The following is a 21,159-nucleotide window of genomic DNA, read 5'->3' as shown; positions in this document are numbered from 1 at the left end:
GTCTGGAAAGGAATTTTTTACAGAATGGGACTTGCCCATGTGCATTGCATGGAGGAACTTTTGACAATCTGGCTTAAGGGAATTTTCTGGGGATTTCCATGCTTTAAAGTCAGATACTGGCTGGTAAACAGGTAGACCTTGCACATTGTGCCACTGTATATATGGACAGAGTCCAAATCAAGGAGACCAGTATCTCCAAAGTAGAATATCGTGTTTAAACTCCTTTTACATACACGTACATGATGCATCTTAGAAAATAGTTGGTGGCTGCAGCAGCAGCTACATCATGACCTAGTTAGAACGGGCTTTTCAGTCACCATTACATACATGTACAATGTGCTACTTAGGCAGAAAAGTTCCACCCATGGCATTTCCACTTAAAAGGCTCAGGTAGCAGGTGATGGGGAAAACCTAAGACCCTAGAGCAACTGTTGCCAGTCAGAACAGGCAATACTGGGCTAGATGGATAAATAGCTTCCTCTGGTTCTGTGAATCTTAAGAACATGAATGCAATCAACTCTGGTTATATATGATTCTCACTGATGCTGAGCAGCTTACACAGCTTTTCTTATTTTTTAAAAATGTAACTTGCTGGGGTCAATTTCTCTTTCCTCAAACCAGTTACAGTGGAACCTCAGCAACCAAACGCCTTGGGAGCCGAATGTTCCAGCTCCTGGATGAACAAAAACCAGAAGCAGTTGTTCCGGTTTTTGAACGTTCTTTGGAAGCTGAACGCCCAGCACTGCTTCCGCGGCTTCTGATTGGCTGCAGGAAGCTGCTGCAGCCAATCAGAAGCCACTCCTTAGTTCCCGAACTGTTTCGGGAATCGAACAGACTCTCGGAATGGATTAAGTTCAGGAACCAAGGTTCCACTGTATATCCCTTGAGAAATCAGATATAGGCATGGTCTCATTCAGTGTAACATAACATGACTGGGTGTGTGGTAAGTGCCCTGAAATTATTAAAGTTTGGTATCGGGAAGGTACCTGGAGAGTCTGAAGGCTGTGTGCAAACCAGTGACTGAAGCTCTCATGAACCAAACCATCCGCAGCAAAATGTACTCAAAATTCTTCTGCAATCACCACTGCGCCAAACTCACAGTATATTTAGCTACAAAGTCAAAACCAAAGGTTGGTGCTTACTTACTCAGAAATTAGGTTACTCTGCCCTGTTGGGATGCACTGTCAAGTAGCCTCTGCGAAGATGTTGTTTAAGAGTCTTGACAACCTGTCACCACAAGTAAGTAGTCAAATGTATCTTATTCCATATTATCTGGACATAGTCAAGTAAGTAGCTTATGTCACCGAGGTTCTACATGGTGGTGGTGGGCTAAGCCAAAGCCCTTTTCTTACTGTAATTCATTTTCAACAATTGCTTAATTTTTGAAAGCACATAGTGATTAGCTCAAACCACATGACAATAGAGTCTACTCCTACCTAATAACACTGTAGATTAGAATTGGCAAAAAGCCAAAAATACTATAGGGCTTCTTAACGAATCAAGAGTTTTATGTTGCTATTGTTATTAGCTTTTATTGGCATAAGCTTAAACAATAAAATCATACAGTCATCCAAATACATTAATAATCCATACACATACAATACATAAAAGACTAGCTAGTCACCATTGAATAAATTGGGCAACTTTAGATCTAACTTTAAAGATCATTGCTAAATATGTAACCCTGTTACTGCAGGGTTGGCTGAGTTGAGACCTTCCAGATGAAGCTGGACTCCCATCATTGGCCTTTTGGGGCTGGGGCTGATGGGAGTCTAACAATATCTGAAAAACAGTAGGTTCTCCCCATCCTTGCATTATGGTAATAGCAGTGTACTCCTCTGCATGCTTATTTGGAAATTAGTCCCACTATGTTCAATCTGTTATTTTTTTCTCTCAGGTTAAGTGCACAGAACACTACACTACTAAACACAAATATCTCCCCATAACAGCTAAAATATTGTAAAGTCAGTGCATGGGAGCATAGCTGTAAGGGCAAGTTGTACTGTTAAATACTAATACTAAAGATGTTTCCTCATTAGGACCTGTGGGAAAGTTATGGCCCCTAAGAAATATGGCAGGTAAAATGATGCCCACTAGTACCTGCAAATAACTGAAGCTGCACGCTTGATTGTACACTTTACAACCCATCAACCATTTAGGGTCTGTGCAAAAAAGATGGTGAGGGGGCTGTAAAATGTCTTTATATTGAAAACGCTTCTGGTACTCTAAACTATGAAGGATATCATCTGGTGCACCACCAGGACTCCCCAAGTTGCAACTTGCAAGTGGAATTTTCAGAACATTTTTGTTAAATGTATGTGCTAATAATAGGTTACTCCTGGAATCTCATGACCTAATTTTTTTAACTCAGATATCCTCTCTGCTGAGGAAATATGATAGTTCCCTTTTACAAAGGGAAATCAAATTCCGTTTCCTTAGTATCATTTACGCTGGTGGGAGTAAAACCAGTTCCTCTCTCGGCCCCCCACTCCAAATACCCTTTGCTTCCCCCTCGGAGTTTCCTTCTCATTATTGCAAAGATTCCCCTTTTGCATAAAAATAAGACCATCTACCTCAAATGGTATGGTATCTTTCTTTAAAAGAATAGGGAAGAAATGCCCCATTCATTTATTAACTTTAGCATTTAAGAAATTTGATAGCAAATTATTCTGCAGAAGACAGAATTTAACTTTTTTTGTGCATAGTGGTACCTCGAGTTAAGAACTTAATTCGTTCCAGAGGTCCGTACTTAACCTGAAACTGTTCTTAACCTGAAGCACCACTTTAGCTAATGGGGCCTCCCGCTGGCGCCACTGCTGCCCGATTTCTGTTCTCATCCTGAAGCAAAGTTCTTAACCCGAGGTACTATTTCTGGGTTAGCAGAGTCTGTAACCTGAAGTGTCTGTAACCTGTATTTGATTAGGTTTCACATGAAAGGTTGTGCCACAGTAGATTTGTTAGTCTTTAAGGTGCCAAGAGACTCTGTTGCTTTCAGTATAACAAACTAACATGGCTAACCCTCCAGAAACCAAAGTTTGCAACAACTTCAAATTTTCTCAACACACTGTCAGTTTTAGAAAAGAGGATCAGTCATAGCACAATATAGTTTCATATCTTCTTAGACCAGGGCCAAAAGAGTAGGAGTAGGGAAACATGGTGGGACTTTCCTAGGAGGGTAAATGGAAACTTGATGAACATCTTTCAGTACTGCACTCCATGTGATAAATTTTTAGCTCTCAGGTATGAACCTTTGTTTCACACAGTTCCCAGATTGAGGCAAACCATCTCCTCTTAGACTGCTATCTGAAGAAATTATGAACTCACATGCAGTGCAAGCCAAGCCAGGCCAAACTACGAGTGCCTGTCTGACACAGTAACACATTGTAAGAGTTTGCCAATTTTCAGCAGGCCCCTCTAAACTCTGGACTAAGTCAGGTTGATCCATCCTCATCCAGTGGTTACAGGCATGTATTCAAGAACACACTACCTTTAAATATATATTATGAAAATGAGAACTAGGACTAGTGGAACAGAGCTATGTGATCCCTGCCTCTTGTACATAGGTGCAATCCTGATCGGTTTTTAAAAGAGAGGGGGTAGAACATTAACAGCCTGTCCTTCTTGCAGCAAGCTTACCTATGCCCCTTATCCACTGCATGAGGACAGGCAATTGCACTGCCAGTGCAAAATCCACCTAGTACTTCTAGCATTCATTCCTCACTATAGCTTCTCTTCTCTAAACATTTCCAAAGTGAAGCATAATATGCAAAGTCATACTGGCTAAGGCTTGATGAAGAAGTATCAAGAAAGAAAAATGGGAAGCAACTATTCACAAAACATTCCAAGGGTGTTTATCAAAGACTACAATGACTCTCATAATTGCACTCTGTTATACCGTATTTTTCGCCCCATAAGACGCACTTTTTCCTCTCCAAAAATGAAGAGGAAATCGGGGTGCGTCTTATGGGGCGAATGCCTGCAAGCCTCGCGCGCTCGGCAGGAGGTCCCACCGGGTGCGCGAGGCTTGGGGCGGCAGCGGACTGCTTGCGCGCACCTAAAAGCTAGCAGTCCGCTGCCGCCCCAAGCCTGGCGCACCCGGTGGGACCTCCTGCCGGGTGCGCCAGGCTTGGGGCGGCAGCGGACTGCTAGCTTCTAGGTGCGCGCAAGCAGTCCGCTGCCGCCCCAAGCCTCGCGCACCCGGTGGGACCTCCTGCCGGGTGCGCCAGGCTTGGGGCGGCAGCGGACTGCTTGCGCGCACCTAGAAGCTTGGGGCGCGCTGAGCTCAGCACGCCCCAAGCTCCTGGTATAGCGCAGCGATCCGCTAGCCCTGGGAGAGCCCCGCGGCTCTCCCAGGGCTAGCGGACTGCTTGCCGGCACGCAGAAGCTTGGGGCGCGCTGACCTCAGCTTGCCCCAAGCTTCTGGATTAGCGCAGGAGTCCGCTAGCCCTGGGAGAGGCGCCCGGCTCTCCCACGCTAGCGGAGACCTTGCCTGCACGCAGAAGCTTGGGGCGCGCTGAGCTCCGCACGCCCCAAGCTCCTGGTGTAGCGCAGCGCACCTGGGGGGAAATAAAATTTTTTTCCTTTATTTCCCCCCCCAAAATCTAGGTGCGTCTTATGGGCCGGTGCGTCTTATGGGGCGAAAAATACGGTAATCAACATCCACATTGCTCATGTTATTGATGTGTACTTTAGTTTCAAGAATCTGCTGTGTATGCTAGATTACGTTTCAGGCAAGTGATAGCCTGAATCAATGGGCAAACCTGATAAGCAATGGACCAACAGCTTGGCATTTGTGTGTGAAACCATCATGTAATGTACTTATTTTGCTTGTGTCAGCATGTCACCTACAAAAGAAGAAGTGGGCTTGGACATGAGTGAAACAAATGTGCAATAATGAGAGCAGACTCATTAGCACATGATGAAAGAACTGACATTTAGAAAACCTCAAGTATGGCAACTTCAGTGGATTGCGTGAACTTGCCTTCAAATTTAGTTGAATTCAACATTAAACTTTACATGAACTATGAAGAAAACAGGACAAGTGGTGATTGTAAAAGAGACTACTGTTTGAAAATAAAACCAGCCCCTTTCTGATCTGCCTAAAAAGTTTTAAGTACAATTTTTCAGCCCAGTCAACAGCATATGCAAATGTACCATATATGTGTTAAGGAAATATGGACAGGGCCTCCTCTTTCTTAATATTGCTTTGTTCACCAATGTTTATAAACCTAATGGTTGGTACCAGGTTTAGCATTCATCAGACACCTAAGAGTAATGGAGCTGAAATGTGTTTAAAGAGTTTGAGATACATAATATCAAAATAAACACTTTTGAGAAACCTTTCCTTAACTATACTGGTAAGATCACAACATCAGGCCCAAGGTTCATTCTATTCCCAAAGTGGAGATCCAAATGTCTATGGGAAGCCCATAAACCTAGAATTTGAGGGGATATTGGGGTGGGGGTGGATGTTCTGAGATCATTGACTTAAAGATCCAAAATGTGAATAGTTCTTTGTCATTTAACTAGGAAATAAACTGAGCAAGTGGCTATAAAATCTCCTCCTATACCTGAAGTCCAGTGAATCTCTGACCACCGAGGGTAAAAGAAGTGGTTGACTGAATTAGAATATAAAATCAAGGGAATACAGATGATCGTTGGTTAAAATGCAACTTACCATGGTATGCAAGTAACTCAGGAATATCAAACTTTCTGTCCGTGAACCCTCTAGTCCTCTCTGACAAGCTCTGGGGACTCTCTTCCATGGCCGCAACCTCTATCTGGCTTGCTCATGCTCTCTTGGAATGTGTCTTTGAACTGTGGTCAGGCCCCTTCATTTGCTGAATGAAAAAATATGGAGTGAGTCAGGGTATATGTGTGTAGAAACCTCCTGCCTGCTGGCTGTATGGAGCAATAAGACACACCCATTTGCTCCATCTATTCTGGCCTCTAGCACAGCCCACCACAGACATGCAACTGCCACAAGCCCTCAGGCGGAAAATAATTCCCCACTCCTGATACAGCCACTTGGTTTGCCTGGGGGGCAAAAGCAGGACTTCTATAGTTTGACATTTTATAGTTATTGTTTTTTAGGACCCATCCTATTTCTGCAATTTTAAGTTGTTCTAAACTGCTTTTTAAAGATTGTGTTTTCACTGTTGTAACCCATGGCACAGACTGCAACTGGGTGGAGGTGGTTGCCAGGCGTAATTCATTTAAACATTTGATGGGTTTTTAATGAACCGGGGGTAGGAGAATTGAACACAGAGGAACTGCAAATCCAAAACCCTGCATAACTTGTGCTAGTTGTGATTGTAGTGTTTTAAGTCTGTTTTTAATGCTGCATTTTATATTGCTATACAGTGGTACCTCGGGTTACATACGCTTCAGGTTACATACGCTTCAGGTTACGGACTCCGATAACCCAGAAATACTACCTCGGGTTAAGAACTTTGCTTCAGGAGGAGAACAGAAATCATGCTCCGGTGGCGCAGCGGCAGCAGGAGGCCCCATTAGCTAAAGTGGTGCTTCAGGTTAAGAACAGTTTCAGGTTAAGAACGGACCTCCGGAACGAATTAAGTACTTAACCCGAGGTACCACTGTATAATGTTGGATTCCACCCTGAGACCATCTGTAGGAGGATGGATAATAAAATTTAATCATCTAGGAACTGGCTCTTTGTTCAAAGGAAAATGGAGCTTACATTGGTTTAAAAACATTTTCAAAAAATATGTATTCATTTATTTAATAAAATTTACACAGCACGATTGTAAAAAGCCTCAAAGCAGCTTGCAAAAAGATAAAGCAATTAAGTTCAAGAAAAATTCACAGCCATACTTCAAAACATACAAAAGTTTAAATACTAAAACTGATTAAAGTTACCTCAACTTTTTTTTTTTTTGTTTATTGTAAAGTTACCTCAACTTTCTAAGGAACTGAGTAGGGTTGTCTAAACAAGAATGTTTTGAGTAGGCGCCAAAAAGAGTACATTGAAGGTGCATGCTTGATCTCCAAGCAGTGTACAACAGTATAAAACATACAAACACTGAAACAATGTGATAAAAACACAATTAAAATGCCATGCAAAAATACTGTGTACAAGGTCCAATCTTATACATCAGGTAGATCCTGCACTAAAAGATCAGTCTTCAGGAAACTTCTAAAGAAATGAAAGATAATGCTTCATGCAGGGCACAAGTGTTTATAACTGGAAAATTCCAATTTGTTTTTCCTTTGCTGGTAGCAGTGGAAGTATCCGACTTTTGTCAGTGAGGGAATAGGAGGTGAAGGGTGGGATGAGAGAAAATGAGTTATCTGCATTGAAATAAGTAAAACTTGAAGTTTCCACCAATGTGTTGAACAGTGTGAAAACCCATTTTATTACAGTGCACTAGAACAAAACAACAACCAGGACATGATTTGTTTGGGAAGAAACAGACCAAAGTTTCACATTGCAGAATTTATAAACAAAGAAATAAAAAAAATGTATTTTTGTAAAGTCAAATAAATGATATCCCTGTGAGATTAACTAAGTAAAGTATTAGCTTCATAAGAATTTTCAGCTCATCTATTGTACAATATGTACAATAATTGCAGAGTAAAAATGCAGAGTGGTGCTTTTAAGGCAGGTTTTTCAATAATGCATACTTAGGAAATAATTGAATACTTTCCCAAGTATTTAGGACTGAGTTGTAACAAGACCATCAATAGAATTCCACTGGCTCTCTAATAAACAATTCAAGTCTTCTGGTTTCATCAAGGCTGTAATTTACACCGCTTTTCTGGTGTCTATGATGACTGAATTGATAAAGTACGTTGTTTAAAGTATGTGCCCCAAGATTTGTCTACTTTATCATGCCAATCAACACAGATGTCACGGGGCTAAACAGATTTTGATTTAGCATGCCAAAATTTTAACTGTATGGATCAATTAATATAAATACATCCTGAGGACTTCCATGGTAACCCTGAGATTTTACTTGAAAAGTGTTAAGTGAGATCCAGAAAGCTCCATGTACCCTCTAAGGCAGTGTTTCCCAACCTTTTTTGGGCAAAGGCACACTTGTTTCATGAAAAAAATCTCGAGGCACACCACCATTACAGCCCCGTGACGTCAGTGCGCAGCGTCACGCCGGGAGGGACATGAATTGCTAGCAAATTACATAATCACCTCCTTGAGGGCTGGTTCATCTTCTCCGAAGGCAGAACCCCATTAATTAACAGCACAGACTCACACCATAGCCAAGACGAGGGGGGAAAACCTCAGTCATGCACAGTCATGCACATGTGGGGGCTAAATGAGGACGAAGACCGGGCAGAGAGCAGAGTTCAAATCACCCCACCTGGCCAGGACAATCCCTGGGTGCTCCCTTGGGCCACTTGTCTGACCCACCTCGCAGGGCTGTTGCGAGGATAACACGGGGAGAACCACGCGCGCCCCCGGGAGCTCCTTGGAGGAGAAAGCGGGCGATGAATGCAATGCACGAAATATATGAGAGGCGACCAGGTTTTGCAGGTGAGGGGCCCCCGCCAGCCTCCGCTTCCAACACCCGGCACAACGACACCGAGGTTTCCCCCCGGGCTCGGCTCGGGGAGCAGCGCTGCTCCCCCCCCCGGCTCCCCTTCGCCCTCCCGGCTCTCTCTGCCGCCCACTGGGGACCCCCCTCACCTGCCAAGTCCAGAGCGCCGGTGGAATTTGCATGCATGCATGCAGGGCACCGCGTTGCCATTGCATTGCACTGCACTCCATGCAACGCCTGCACGCATGCATTGCCTTGCACGTCCGCCAAGGGGTCTCCCCGCGGTCCGATGCGTCCCCTCTGGCGCGGATGCAGCATTGCAAAAATTAAAACCCCCCGACGCAGCCCTACCTGGGGGGCAGCCTCCGCCTCCGCGGGGATCCCCGGGCTCCATCCTGCCGCCCGATCTCCGCGGGGGCGCAGGCAGGCTGCGCGGGGTCTGCGCGGAAGAGCCCCTGCCCGCCCGGCCGCCGCCGCTGCGCTCATTCCATGGCCGGGAGAAGAGCTCTTCAAACAAAACGCCCGGCCCGCCAGGCCACGCTGGGAAACGTAGTTCGCGCGGGCGCGGAGCCCAAGGGCGAGGGGACTACGGATCCCGGCAGCCCCCATGCCGGGGACGGAGGGGGAGAGGCCGGGTGCAGGGATGGAGGGACGGGTGGGCGAGCGAGTGAGTGAGTGGCAGCCGCCAAGCCTTGGCCGAGAGCCAGGAAGGGCCTCCCCGAAGGAGGAGGAGGAGGAGGGAGGCGCAGAGCGGGAGAGAGGGAGGGAACCCCAGGGGTCATCTAGTGACGGCGCCCCAATCGAAAATTTGACTTTTAAAAAAAAATCTTTCGAATTTTTTAATTTTTCCCGCGGCACACCAGGCAACATCTCGCGGCACACTAGTGTGCCACGGAACAGTGGTTGGGAAACACTGCTCTAAGGTAATTTAGTCAACATGGCAAGTTGAAACTTCCCCTTTCTAACACTCAGATGGCTAAGCATGGCATAAAGGGTTAAGAGAAATAATCCAATCTAATAAAACCCCAGATTAATGCATGTAACACCATTCGCTGTGTGCTGCTATCTTCACATGCCTACCTTGCCATCATATCTTCCAGTTCAGACTTAGCACACTGGCAACATGAAGCCAACAACTCAGTAAATCATACGAACACTTGCACAAATCCAGAGCCCTGCATTCCTTCTGCTGCATACACTGTTCACGAGGAAGCATGAACAGAGCAGAGCTGTCTGTACTCCTTCAATGTTCAACCTGTAAATGCACATGACACTTCCCCTGCAAATGCATAGAATACTTGGGATGAAATATTACAACTATGATTTACAAGTTCCTGTCTTTGCAATCTTGCATGTCTGAAGCCCAGCCTTTGGTTTGTTTAGATTTTGCAGCTGTACTGGAATGAGATGTCTGTCCACTAAAGCTGCTCTTGAAGAAGCTCTGGCAAATGGTAATGCATTCACATGCCAGCATTTGAAACATTCCATTTGCTATTGTTACACAACTGGGCTGACTGTTAACTGGCTGAAGTATCTAACAGGGAAAAGCAATCATAATTAGCCCAAGGCCTTTTCATTTTTTTGCCCAAGATTGCTTTGCCTTCAACAGTGGCAGAGCTTGCAGTTAATATGGTTCCCACGTAGGTAAGACGCATATGTTGATGTTCAGATTGTGATGAAGCCATTAAACTGAGATAAGAACTCTGGCCTAACTTGGTCCCAAAGTGATGTCTGGTGTAGAGGATCATATTCCCAACTGATTAACAGACCTGCCCACCTACCTGGAGGTGGTGTCCATGGCATATACCCCCCCCCAAAGACAGCTGTCCTTGTGTGTCTGTCCTATACAACCAGACCTCTGGGTCTAATGTTGGGGGACTGATTCCATGTCAATCTTCCGTTCTATACCACCACTGGAAGACTGGGCTCAGAAGTGCCGCCACACTTCAGAAGATGACCACCTTTGCTGGATCAGGTCCATCTAGTCCGGCAGCCTACTTCCAAAAGAGGCGAATCATTTGCTTCGAGGAAGCCGAAAAACAAGGCATGAAAGTTCTAGTCACTGGCATATGCTGCTGTGGAACAAAGAAGTTCCATTAGGCCATTGACAAAATGCTCCTCCGTGAATTTCTTCAGTACCAAAATGTCATTAACAAGTGAAGCAGTCCTTGGAAAGCTCAAAGATGTATGTTGACTCCCCCCACAGAATCAGTTTTGAGCTGTGCCCAAGACGTGTGCCCCTTCTGGGTTTCTTTTGGTGGACTAACTTTATAGCATAGCCTTTATCTATCAGACGTGGGCCAGGTAGCATTCTGCCTTTCACCAGTAGAAGGGCAAACATGGCAAGCTGCTGGCAGTACATAAGTGTTCTGCTCCAGTCCATGCTCTGCTGCAGATAGATAACTCACAACCATCAGTCTCTGTGGGAATGTTTCCAGGCAACATTACTCTGGCAGTCCAAAATTTCTGTTTCCTATTTCAGCAGGAGCTTTAAAAAAAACACACACACACAACAGAATATACAAATGTTATATGGGTCAGATTACAGAAATGTTATGTAGTAGGACAGGATTAAAACATCAAACCCTGGTGCTGCCAGATAATTTCCATTTCCGCCCCCCCTCAAGGCCTCTTGTCTTGCCCATCTACAGCTGTCACAGCAACAAGGGCTAACAAATCAAAGTAATGGTGTCTGGTTTGTTAGGACCAGCACTATTTTTTATTTTTAAGAAAAGAAGGTGCCGGAACGCACCATGAATGCCCTTGTTCTCTTATAATGGCAAGGGCGTCCACCTGAGAGGTGCCGGAACTGAGTTCTGGCTGAAAATAGCCCTGGTTAGGACCCAGCCTAAATTTATTTCCTTTGGGACATGACAGCATCCAAGCACTCTGAATGTTCAGAGCAATGGATCTCCCATAATGTGGGAAGCCAAGGGACCACAATATCCTTATAAGAGGAATCATTAGCTAGATATAGCCCAGTTGCAGCACTGACCAACTTTTATTTGCAAGAGAAAGAAATGAGCAAACCCAGAAAAGTATGCAAGTTCTTATGTCAAAAATATTGTAAAGGGAGCTACAAGATGCTCAGAGCTCTGCATCAAGCTAAAATGTATGTTCTTATCAGTACAAAATTTCAGTTTAGGGGTCCGAAATACGTATGCATTCTTCAGGAAAACACTACTGGGCTAAGTGAACCATTTTCTACTGTTGTTTGATTCTTTATTTTTATGAACACCAATTGATAGGAAAAAAAAGATTGTAGAACTTTTGGACTGAGTTGTATTACACGTGGTTGTGTATTCTAAATAGAATGAGGACCATTGAAACTGCTTTCAAGATGGCACACAAGGACTCAAGACATCACAAAGGGAAGGAAGTTCAATGGCATATTTTAAATAGGAATTACAGAGAGACAGCTAGTCTAATTTGAGTTGACACCAAGAGAAGGAACTGTCTGTTGAGCCAGGATTACATGAAAGTGCACAAGATGAAAAACCCCAACATGATGAATGGAAGGTTTACTGCCTACAAACCCTTGCCAGCATTTGTTGGCAAGCAAGTTTAGGAATTTACGGATGGATATGACCTGGAAGGCATCTATGATTAATCAGATGCTCTGCAGATGTGGAACTGATTCTATGCTTTGTGGTTTTCTTATTTGAGTAAGCTGCTATGGCCAATGTTGTTCTGATTGCTTTGATATGACAACATTGTTTTAAGTAACAATTAGCATATGGTAGACCCAGATGATGTTTTGGAGGCAGAAGCCATTCTTCCAGTGAAACAAATAAATACAGCTGAGCCATAAACATCAATAAGAATGGCACGGGAGCCAAGAATACTCGGCCATGGTGACATTATTGGCTCTCTTTATTGACATTATTAGTTCTCTTTAGTACAAGTGTGGCTAGAGTCTTTTTGGGAGGGGAGCATATTGTCTTTGACCCAATGGGAATCCTGAATTATGCATTAGTAGAATCCTGAGTTAGAAGCAGAGTGACTACCCCAGGGATGAGGGCCATGAGCCCCTCCAGTGGCTGTTGGACTACAACATCCTTAACCACTGGTCCCATTGGCTTGAGCTGATGGGAGTCCATCACCATCTGGAAGACATTAGCTTCCCCAACCTCTGCTCTACACCAGCAACGAAGTTTACAGAAGGAAGCCTAAAGGCATTTCTAGCCAGTAGCTTTTCATGATAAGTGCATATTACACAACTCGCCCTTTTTGGGGGGAGATTTGCCATACGTTGTCCACAGGTTGTCCAAAGTTAGCACTTTGTTCTTCAGCTCTTATTGTAGCAAGGGCTATTTGTAAAAAGGAAACCTACATGTTCTAGCAACCAGAGCAAGCCAGGATGAACGGAGACAACAAATAAGATGTGGCAGGCTTCCTTTGAGAAGGCCGACTCTGAAGTATCCCCATATTTTGAGAATGGACTACAATAAGTGTAGCACAACACGTCTTTCTTTTAATCTCCTCAGTTTCCCCTTTCACATGCCTGTTTTCCTAAGTTTGTGGCTGCAGGATGGGCCACTACAGCATCATTTCAGTTTTCACAAGCAGGCATGCAAATGGAGTAGGTGGGAGTGAAAGTGGAAAGTGGTTTGAGGCCTAGGGTGCATGCTAACAGATCTTAAAATAGGTCCCGCTTCATTAGGAACTAGCTGTCTTCCTCCACTCAAGGAGATAATGCTACATACCCTTCCAGTGATCTCAACAGCAGGTCCACTTCAGCCTTGCTAAACCTGGTGTGTACTTGAAATGTGGACTGTGGCAAACCTTACTGGTAATCATGGGAAGAGATTCCCCAGGAAGCACCCTTGGGTGAAGATGTATACTCTACATGACAAGCTACTTTGGTTGTCTACACAAAGTATCAGCTGTATTGCTGCCTCAGAAATGCTAGTTTAACCATTCTGGAAGTCTTGGGGATGAACCACTGCTTCTCTACTCCTACTTCTTAGGGCTTGTTAAACTGGGTGTACTGTTCACTTACCAGTGTAAGTCATTAGAACAGAAGTCCTCCTTTTCTTCCACCCGATGTACAAAATAAGTAGAATGACTATTGAGACAGCTGCAACAGAAGCCAGAACTACACCTTTTGTCTTACTTGGGCTGTTATCAACCGAGGGGCTATTTTCAGGACTGCTCGTGTCAACTAAATAGAAACAATGACAAGGGGAGAAGGAGGAGAGGTTTTTTTTAAAAAAGGCTCAGACAGAACAGGTCTGCAAACAACATAAACTGCACATCTTAAGTGTTTTTATGCTTTACAACACATGCACAGAAACTGGATTTTACTAAAATACAATGAAACTTAAGAATCACCTTTTAGCAAAAGGAACTTTTATCCTAATAATTTGCACACTGCATGTAAAAGGATAGAAAACTTTGGCCATAACCCAGAGACTTTCCTCAAGCATATCTAAGTCAATAAGTTACATACACTCCCAGATCGAGTTATAGCCTTACATCCAGCTCCCATTTCCCTAAAGGTCAGCCAGATAACAGACTTCACAACTGCTGAGTTTTAAAAACGGCATTCCAGCTAGCAGAATTGAAACAAAAGTTATGATTTAAGGTAGGTCTGTTTAATAGCAAAGATGCAGCAGGAGTAGGTGGGCCAAATGTCACCTTCTGATATGAGCTAACCTGCCAATAATTTGTTCGAAGGCTTTAAGTAGCCTGCACTGGAAGCTATATGATTTCTTATTGCATCTGAATTTAAATTTGAAGCTTTCCTCTCTATTTAAGAGGCCAAAGGCTTTTGTTCTAGCTGACAAATGATCAGAAAGTCAAGTTTTTTTGGGCTCTGGACATGAATCACACTGTAGTTGTTGCTTTTTTAGCCTACTTGACAAATTTGTTCTTCGCTATAAATATTTCACTGTGCATGAAAAATATTGGAGAGGAGATAAAATGAAGAACATCAACTTACTGGTGGCAGTTAGATTTTGATGCAGCTGCTCATTCTCAATTGTACACTCTAACTTGATAGCAGTAGCTGCTTTAACTGTTAACGTACTGAAAACACTGATCGTCCCGTCAGGCTCTCTAGTATACTGTTGAGTTGAGTTCAAGATGCTGATGTCAGTATGATTTACCCAATAAATTTTTGGCTGTGGGTACCCGTGGCTAGAAGTGCAATTAAATGTTGTTTCTTCTCCAGATGGCGTGTGAGTTAGAATTGGTGTGCTGTAATTTGCTGGGGGGGAAAGTAAGGGAGACATATATTAACACAGTCTGGAGCTGTTGTCAGTATAAAAGGTTGAGAGAAGGATTTTCAGTCCTCGGATTACACTAACACATGCAGTGGGGGTAGGGTCCTGTTTGCACACCTAAGTAACTTGTACAGTGGTACCTCAGGTTACATACGCTTCAGGTTACAGACTCCGCTAACCCAGAAATAGTGCTTCAGGTTAAGATCTTTGCTTCAGGATGAGAACAGAAATTGTGCTCCGGCGGCACAGCGGAAGCAGGAGGCCCCATTAGCTAAATTGGTGCTTCAGATTAAGAACAGTTTCAGGTTAAGAACGGACCTCCGGAACGAATTAAGTACTTAACCTGAGGTACCACTGTACTGCCACGTTGATGCCTTACTGTTGAACCAGAACTATTGGAAGTAGCGTTGTAGTAGACTGTGACCTCATGGGCTGTTGGGGTGAATGAGGTTTCGGTCTACACACCTTCAGCTCTCCTCTGCAAAAAGCTCTCCATGAACAGGAGGGGTGCTGACACGGCAGTGCCAGGGGAAAGGCCCTACTTCCACGGTAGAGCATCTGCTTTGCAGCATGCAGAAGGTCCTAGACATCTCCAAGGTAGGGTTGTGAGAGATTCCTATTTGGAACCCTGGAGAGCTGCTGCCAGTCAGTGTAGGCAACACTCAGCTGGATGGACCAAGGCAGTTTCCTACGACCCTTGCTCAGTGGGAGAAAAAGAAGGACAGGGCAATGGACTGGATTGGCCCTGGTGTGCCAAGCACATTTTCTTGTTTAAAACACCATTGGTCCTCCGTGCCCTGTGTTAACTCAGAAACACACTTGAACACACCTTTCTTCTATGCCATTCTCTGACATACACAAAGTTTGGCAAAAGAACAGGAATTTATCACTGATGGTTTATAAATATTTGCTTTACCTGCCACTTTGAGGTTTGTTTTTACTTCTCTATGTACTTTTAATTTTCCTTCTTCATCCTTCTTCAGTACCACACAGGTATATGTGAACTCATCTTTAGGACTGATCCTTAACAGTTGCAGAGTAAACTTGCCCTCCTTCAGTTCCACATTAAACCGAGTCCTGTCTCTGAAGTCTGCACACTGGTTTTTCTCACGGTATGAAGTCAGATCTTCATCAGAATAATAGGTTTCTACAAAGCAGTTTCTTTCCCCTTCTTTTCGCCATGTTACTCGAAAGTTATTTAAGATGAACGTGCCATTTAACTCATCGCATCTCAGTTCAACAGTACTTCCTATTATGCCAGTGACTGATATGTTAGCTATAAAGACAAAATGGGAAATTAAACATATGCTTTTTACGAATGTCTCCATAAAATCCAGTTTTACTGGGGCCACATTTCTTTTCATTCCCACTGAAGAGAATAACTTAATTCACTAGTTTGAGTTCACTTGATATTATACACTCTAATGGAAAGGTGACCTCGGTCTGAATTAACTTTATTAAACTTAACTGAGTCTCAGGGTCTTCTCAGACTCTTCTCCAAGAGTCCATGGCCACATCTTCCATGCCACAAGGCACAAGAGTCCATGGCCACATCTTCCATGCCACAGGTACAGCTCTTCCTAACATGCAAATGTGGCGATGCGTATGTTGATTATCTTCCAGCAGTGCACATACTAAAGACACAGAACCTATCTGAGGGGGAAACATTAACAGGAGATTCTAGCATGGCAGCTCTCCTAGGTAAGAGAAAGCATTATGGGAATTGTATAATAATAATAATAATAATAATTTATTATTTGTACCCCGCCCATCTGGCTGGGTTTCCCCAGCCACTCTGGGCGGCTTCCAACAAAGATGAAAGATACACTAAAATGTCACATATTAAAAACTTCCCTGAACAGGGCTGCCTTCAGATGTCTTCTGAATGTCAGGTAAATGTTTATCGCTTTGACATCTGATGGGAGGGCGTTCCACAGGGCGGGCGCCACTACCGAGAAGGCCCTCTGCCTTGTTCCCTGTAACTTGGCCTCTCGCAGTGAGGGAACCGCCAGAAGGCCCTCAGAGCTGGACCTCAGTGTCCGGGCAGAACGATGGGGGAGGAGACGCTCCTTCAGATATACTGGACCGAGGCCGTTTAGGGCTTTAAAGGTCAGCACCAACACTTTGAATTGTGCTCGGAAACGTACTGGGAGCCAATGTAGGTCTTTCAAGACCGGTGTTATATGGTCTCGGCGGCCGCTCCCAGTCACCAGTCTAGCTGCCGCTTTCTGGATTAGTTGTAGTTTCCGGGTCACCTTCAAAGGTAGCCCCACGTAGAGCGCATTGCAGTAGTCCAAGCGGGAGATAACCAGAGCATGTACCACTCTGGCGAGACAGTCTGCAGGCAGATAGGGTCTCAGCCTACGTACCAGATGGAGCTGGTAAACAGCTGCCCTGGATACAGATTTGACCTGTGCCTCCATGGACAGCTGTGAGTCCAAAATGACTCCTTCAGGGGCACAGTTACCCCATTCAGGACCAGGGAATCCTCCACACCTGCCCGCCTCCTGTCCCCCAAAAACAGTACTTCTGTCTTGTCAGGATTCAACCTCAATCTGTTAGCCGCCACCCATCCTCCAACCGCTTCCAGACACTCACACAGGACCTTCACCGCCTTCACTGGTTCTGATTTAAAAGAGAGGTAGAGCTGGGTATCATCCGCATACTGATGAACACCCAGCCCAAACCTCCTAATGATCTCTCCCAGTGGCTGCATGTAAATGTTGAAAAGCATGGGGGAGAGGACAGAACCCTGAGGCACCCCACAAGTGAGAGCCCAGGGGTCTGAACACTCATTCCCCACCACCACTTTCTGAACACGGCCCAGGAGGAAGGAGCGGAACCACTGTATGACAGTGCCCCCAGCTCCCAGCCCCTCAAGACGGTCCAGAAGGATGTTATGGTCGATGGTATCAAACGCCACTGAGAGATCCAGCAGAACTAGGAAACAGCTCTCACCTTTGTCCCTAGCCCACCGGAGATCATCAACCAGTGCGACCAAGGCAGTTTCAGTCCCATGATGAGGCCTGAATCCCGACTGGAAGGGATCCAAATGGCCCGCTTCTTCCAGGCGTGCCTGGAGTTGTTCAGCAACCACTCGCTCAATTACCTTGCCCAAGAATGGAGGATTTGAGACTAGGCGATAATTGGCCATCGTGGCCACATCTAAAGATGGTTTTTTAAGAAGCGGTTTAATAACCGCCTCTTTCAGCGGGTCTGGGAAGGCTCCCTCACGGAGGGAAGCATTCACCACCCCACGAAGCCCATCGCCCAGTCCTTCCCGGCTAGCTTTTATAAGCCAGGATGGGCAAGGATCCAGGAGACAGGTGGTTGGCTTCACTCGTCCAAGCAGCCTGTCCACATCCTCGGAGGTAACAGATTGGAATTGATCCCACACAACTTGACTAGACAGGACTATAGCACTCTCCCGCCCTGGCCCTGCTCCCACGGTGGAGTCTACTTCTTCCCAAATCTGAGCGATTTTATCTGCAAGTATTAAGAGTATGATTATTACCTGAAATGTTAATTTAGTCATCTGTATATTTTAAAGTGGCTTTGCATTTCTGCAGTCCACCCTGAACTTTAGGGTAAAGACAGGATTGATCATCCACATTATCAGGATATTTAAAGGTTTGCTTTATATTTGAGCATAGCAAACAATGCATTCATAACTTACCAGCTGTCTGAACCCAAAGAAACATCATAAATCCAAAGCTGAAACAAAATAAAAACAGATTACGAGGCAAGAATTTTATAAACTACTAAATACATATTCAGAATTTGTAAGACACAACTAAACAACAAATATTGATACAAAGACTGTATAATAGCAACTTTAGAATTTTTCTCTGCAGTCCTCACAGGTATTCCCATATTTCAGAATTTCTTCTTTTTGTACCCAACAACCCAATAACTGTGATGGAAATTTGTTTTATGTTGCTTCAAAGGATAAGACCAGAACCAAAGGGTTCAAGTTACAAGAAAGGGAATGCTAAATGAACATCAACAAGGATTCTCTGTTGGTATGAGCTGTTGGGACAGTGGAACAGGCTGCTTAGATGGTGAAAGACTCCTCTGTAAGTTTTTTTTCTTTTGGCACATTTGCTAGTGCCTGGGGGTTGAACTAGACAGCATTTTGACTTCCCTTCCAACTGTATGATTTTAAGAAGGCAGGTCAATATTTTTATCTCTGTGTTGCTTATGGGAAAGGCCTGAAGCCAGGAGATTGTGGCTCTCTTCAGTTCAGACTATGTTTTCACTTCAGTCCAGACTATGAGTTGAATCATTACACCAACTCTCATGTGTGTTTGTGCTTTTGTGACTGTATTTATATTTATTAATTTGCTGTCCTTGAAGCAGGGGCAGAGAAAGGGGGTGGTCCACCCCGGGTATAATTATTGGGGGGGGGGAGGGGGTGACATTCGGCATGCCGCCTGCCCGCAACCCCCAATTGCTTCCTGGGGGGAGGGAAACCTCCCCTGAGCTGTCAAAAGGAAGAGGGAAGGGAGGAAGGCTGCTGGCAAAGCGGTGCAGCTCCCCCCCCCCCAGGAAGCAATGGTTAATTCCACAATGGTTAATTGATGTCTCATGTTCATCTTTCTTTTTAAAAATTACCACTTTGATATATTTTATGAAATAGTTGCACAGAAATATTTTTATAAGTAAAATAACTAAATATCCAGGGTGCCTTTCCCTGGTGGTTACACACCTCAACCCCTGACAGACAATTAGTCGTGTTGGGAGCTACAGTCAACCAGTTCACACCAACTCAAGTTAATCAGTCAGTCAGTATCAGAAACATCCCTGCTATAGCTACAATGCAGTATAGATTATTGTTAGTGTGTGATCCTAAGCATTTGTTTCAGCATTGTAATGCTGGGACAATGCTGTTGCAAAATTAATGTGTCCAGAAGCATACGTTGTGCTGTTAAGCAGATTTAGCCAAGAAAGCACCACCCTAAGCACTTATTTTGCCAAGATAATCAAGATGATTCAATTGTTTCTAACACGATTGCATTATATTTATTTGAAGCACTGGTTCTGAATCAGGAAGTATACCTGCTCTTCCACAAACAATGGTCAGGAACAGCTGGTTTCCAACCACTGAGAAATAAAAGCCATCAGAATTTGTTTCAAAATGTTTGTTTACTCAATTCATGTTCTATTTATTCCTGTCTCATTCTCTTGGTATTCAGGTTTGCTTATGTTGTGGTTAGTTTCACTAACCACTTCCACAACACTGGGCTAACACCGCCAGAGTGTTTTGAGTCACAAATTCAATTGTGACGTTTCTATTTGTCACCTTTCAAAACTTACAAAGAAGAATCCCACAAGCTAACTGTAACTATATTACAAAAATGCCATAGTATCAATAAAGATGAGTCATTTGTGTTATGTCTTTCAGTTGTTTAGCTGAATTGAGCGGGACCCGTCTCACACAAAAAAGCCTGGCTTACAAAGTAGTCAAAAATCAGGAGTTCTGTCTACTAGCAAATCAGCTTCATTTCCCTGTCCTGACTAGCAGCCATTCAATACATATATCCAGAAAGCAATGTTAAAACGCCTTTACTTTTGGTTGCATTACTCTTGATGCGTTTGCTACCCTAGGCTCCTTGGAGACGAAAACAATTTAATTAATAAAGCCTGGATCACCCCAGCTTGCACTAGGGTTGTTTCCATTCAATTTAGTAATACTTAAGTTTCAGCAAAGGTGCCTGACTGCTGTTAAAAGCATATCAATGCAAGCAACATTTTAATAATAATAATAGCAGCAGCAGCGATCGGAATACAGCATAGAGCAACATCCAAGTGTAGGAAATCGCCTCAGCGTTATCTTCTCTTTAAATATCGTATGCAAGCAAATTTATGCCACCTGGCCTGCAAGCAAAGCAACAACTAGCTGAGAGAGAAGCTCCAGGAAGGAGCGTGCGAAGTGCGAGACTTTGCTTGGAGGCTCCACTCACCTTTTCGGCACCATAGTGGCGGCGGCGGCCTCAGCTGCAAAGGGCGCGAGGGCAACTAGACCCGCCGGCGGGGCGCCCCTCGCGCCGCCATCTCCGGACCCCGAAATTCCCCCGCGGAGACACCTTGCAGCCGCAAATGGAGAGCCGGTGGTGGCGCGCTGCGGCTGGCCGCCTACGCCTCCCGAGGGGCGCGGCACGCTGCTCTCCGGAGCAGCCGCTTCCTTGAGGAAACTCCCGGCCGCAAAGCTCGCGCCGCAGCTCGCCGAGGCTTCTCCCTCCCGCGGAGGGAAAGGAAGGGAAGAAAGCGGGGATTCCCGAGGCCTGGCGCCCAGGCGGAGGCGCCTCCGTCCCTCTCGCCCGCTTGAAATAGGCGCTCGGGCGGCGCGTGACGTGCCGTGACGCCGCGCCTTCCTATACTGGGGGCGCGCCATTGGCTCAGCCTCGAGGCCT

The 21,159-nt window shown here is 44.8% G+C and overlaps 1 protein-coding gene across 1 annotated transcript in view; it reads right to left on the bottom strand.

Annotated features, from left to right (window-relative positions):
* The window catches only part of ICOSLG (inducible T cell costimulator ligand), a 25,686-nt gene extending 4,527 nt beyond the window's left edge, over positions 1-21,159 (bottom strand). Inside the window, exons 1-8 of the mRNA XM_083498453.1 lie at positions 20,710-21,159; positions 18,423-18,460; positions 15,663-16,022; positions 14,464-14,730; positions 13,522-13,683; positions 9,600-11,007; positions 5,678-5,840; positions 1,147-1,227 (exon numbers count right to left, since the gene is read on the bottom strand). Of these exons, the coding sequence (XP_083354579.1) occupies positions 10,964-11,007; positions 13,522-13,683; positions 14,464-14,730; positions 15,663-16,022; positions 18,423-18,460; positions 20,710-21,140 (1,302 nt within the window). The 5' untranslated portion in view covers positions 21,141-21,159 and the 3' untranslated portion in view covers positions 1,147-1,227; positions 5,678-5,840; positions 9,600-10,963. The remainder of the gene's footprint in view (positions 1-1,146; positions 1,228-5,677; positions 5,841-9,599; positions 11,008-13,521; positions 13,684-14,463; positions 14,731-15,662; positions 16,023-18,422; positions 18,461-20,709) is intronic.

The sequence above is a fragment of the Podarcis liolepis genome, assembly GCF_965112155.1.
Source record: "Podarcis liolepis genome assembly, chromosome: 4".
NCBI lineage: Eukaryota > Metazoa > Chordata > Lepidosauria > Squamata > Lacertidae > Podarcis > Podarcis liolepis.
The sequence above is the reverse complement of the archived record's forward strand: the minus strand, read 5'-3'. Positions and strand labels throughout refer to the sequence as shown.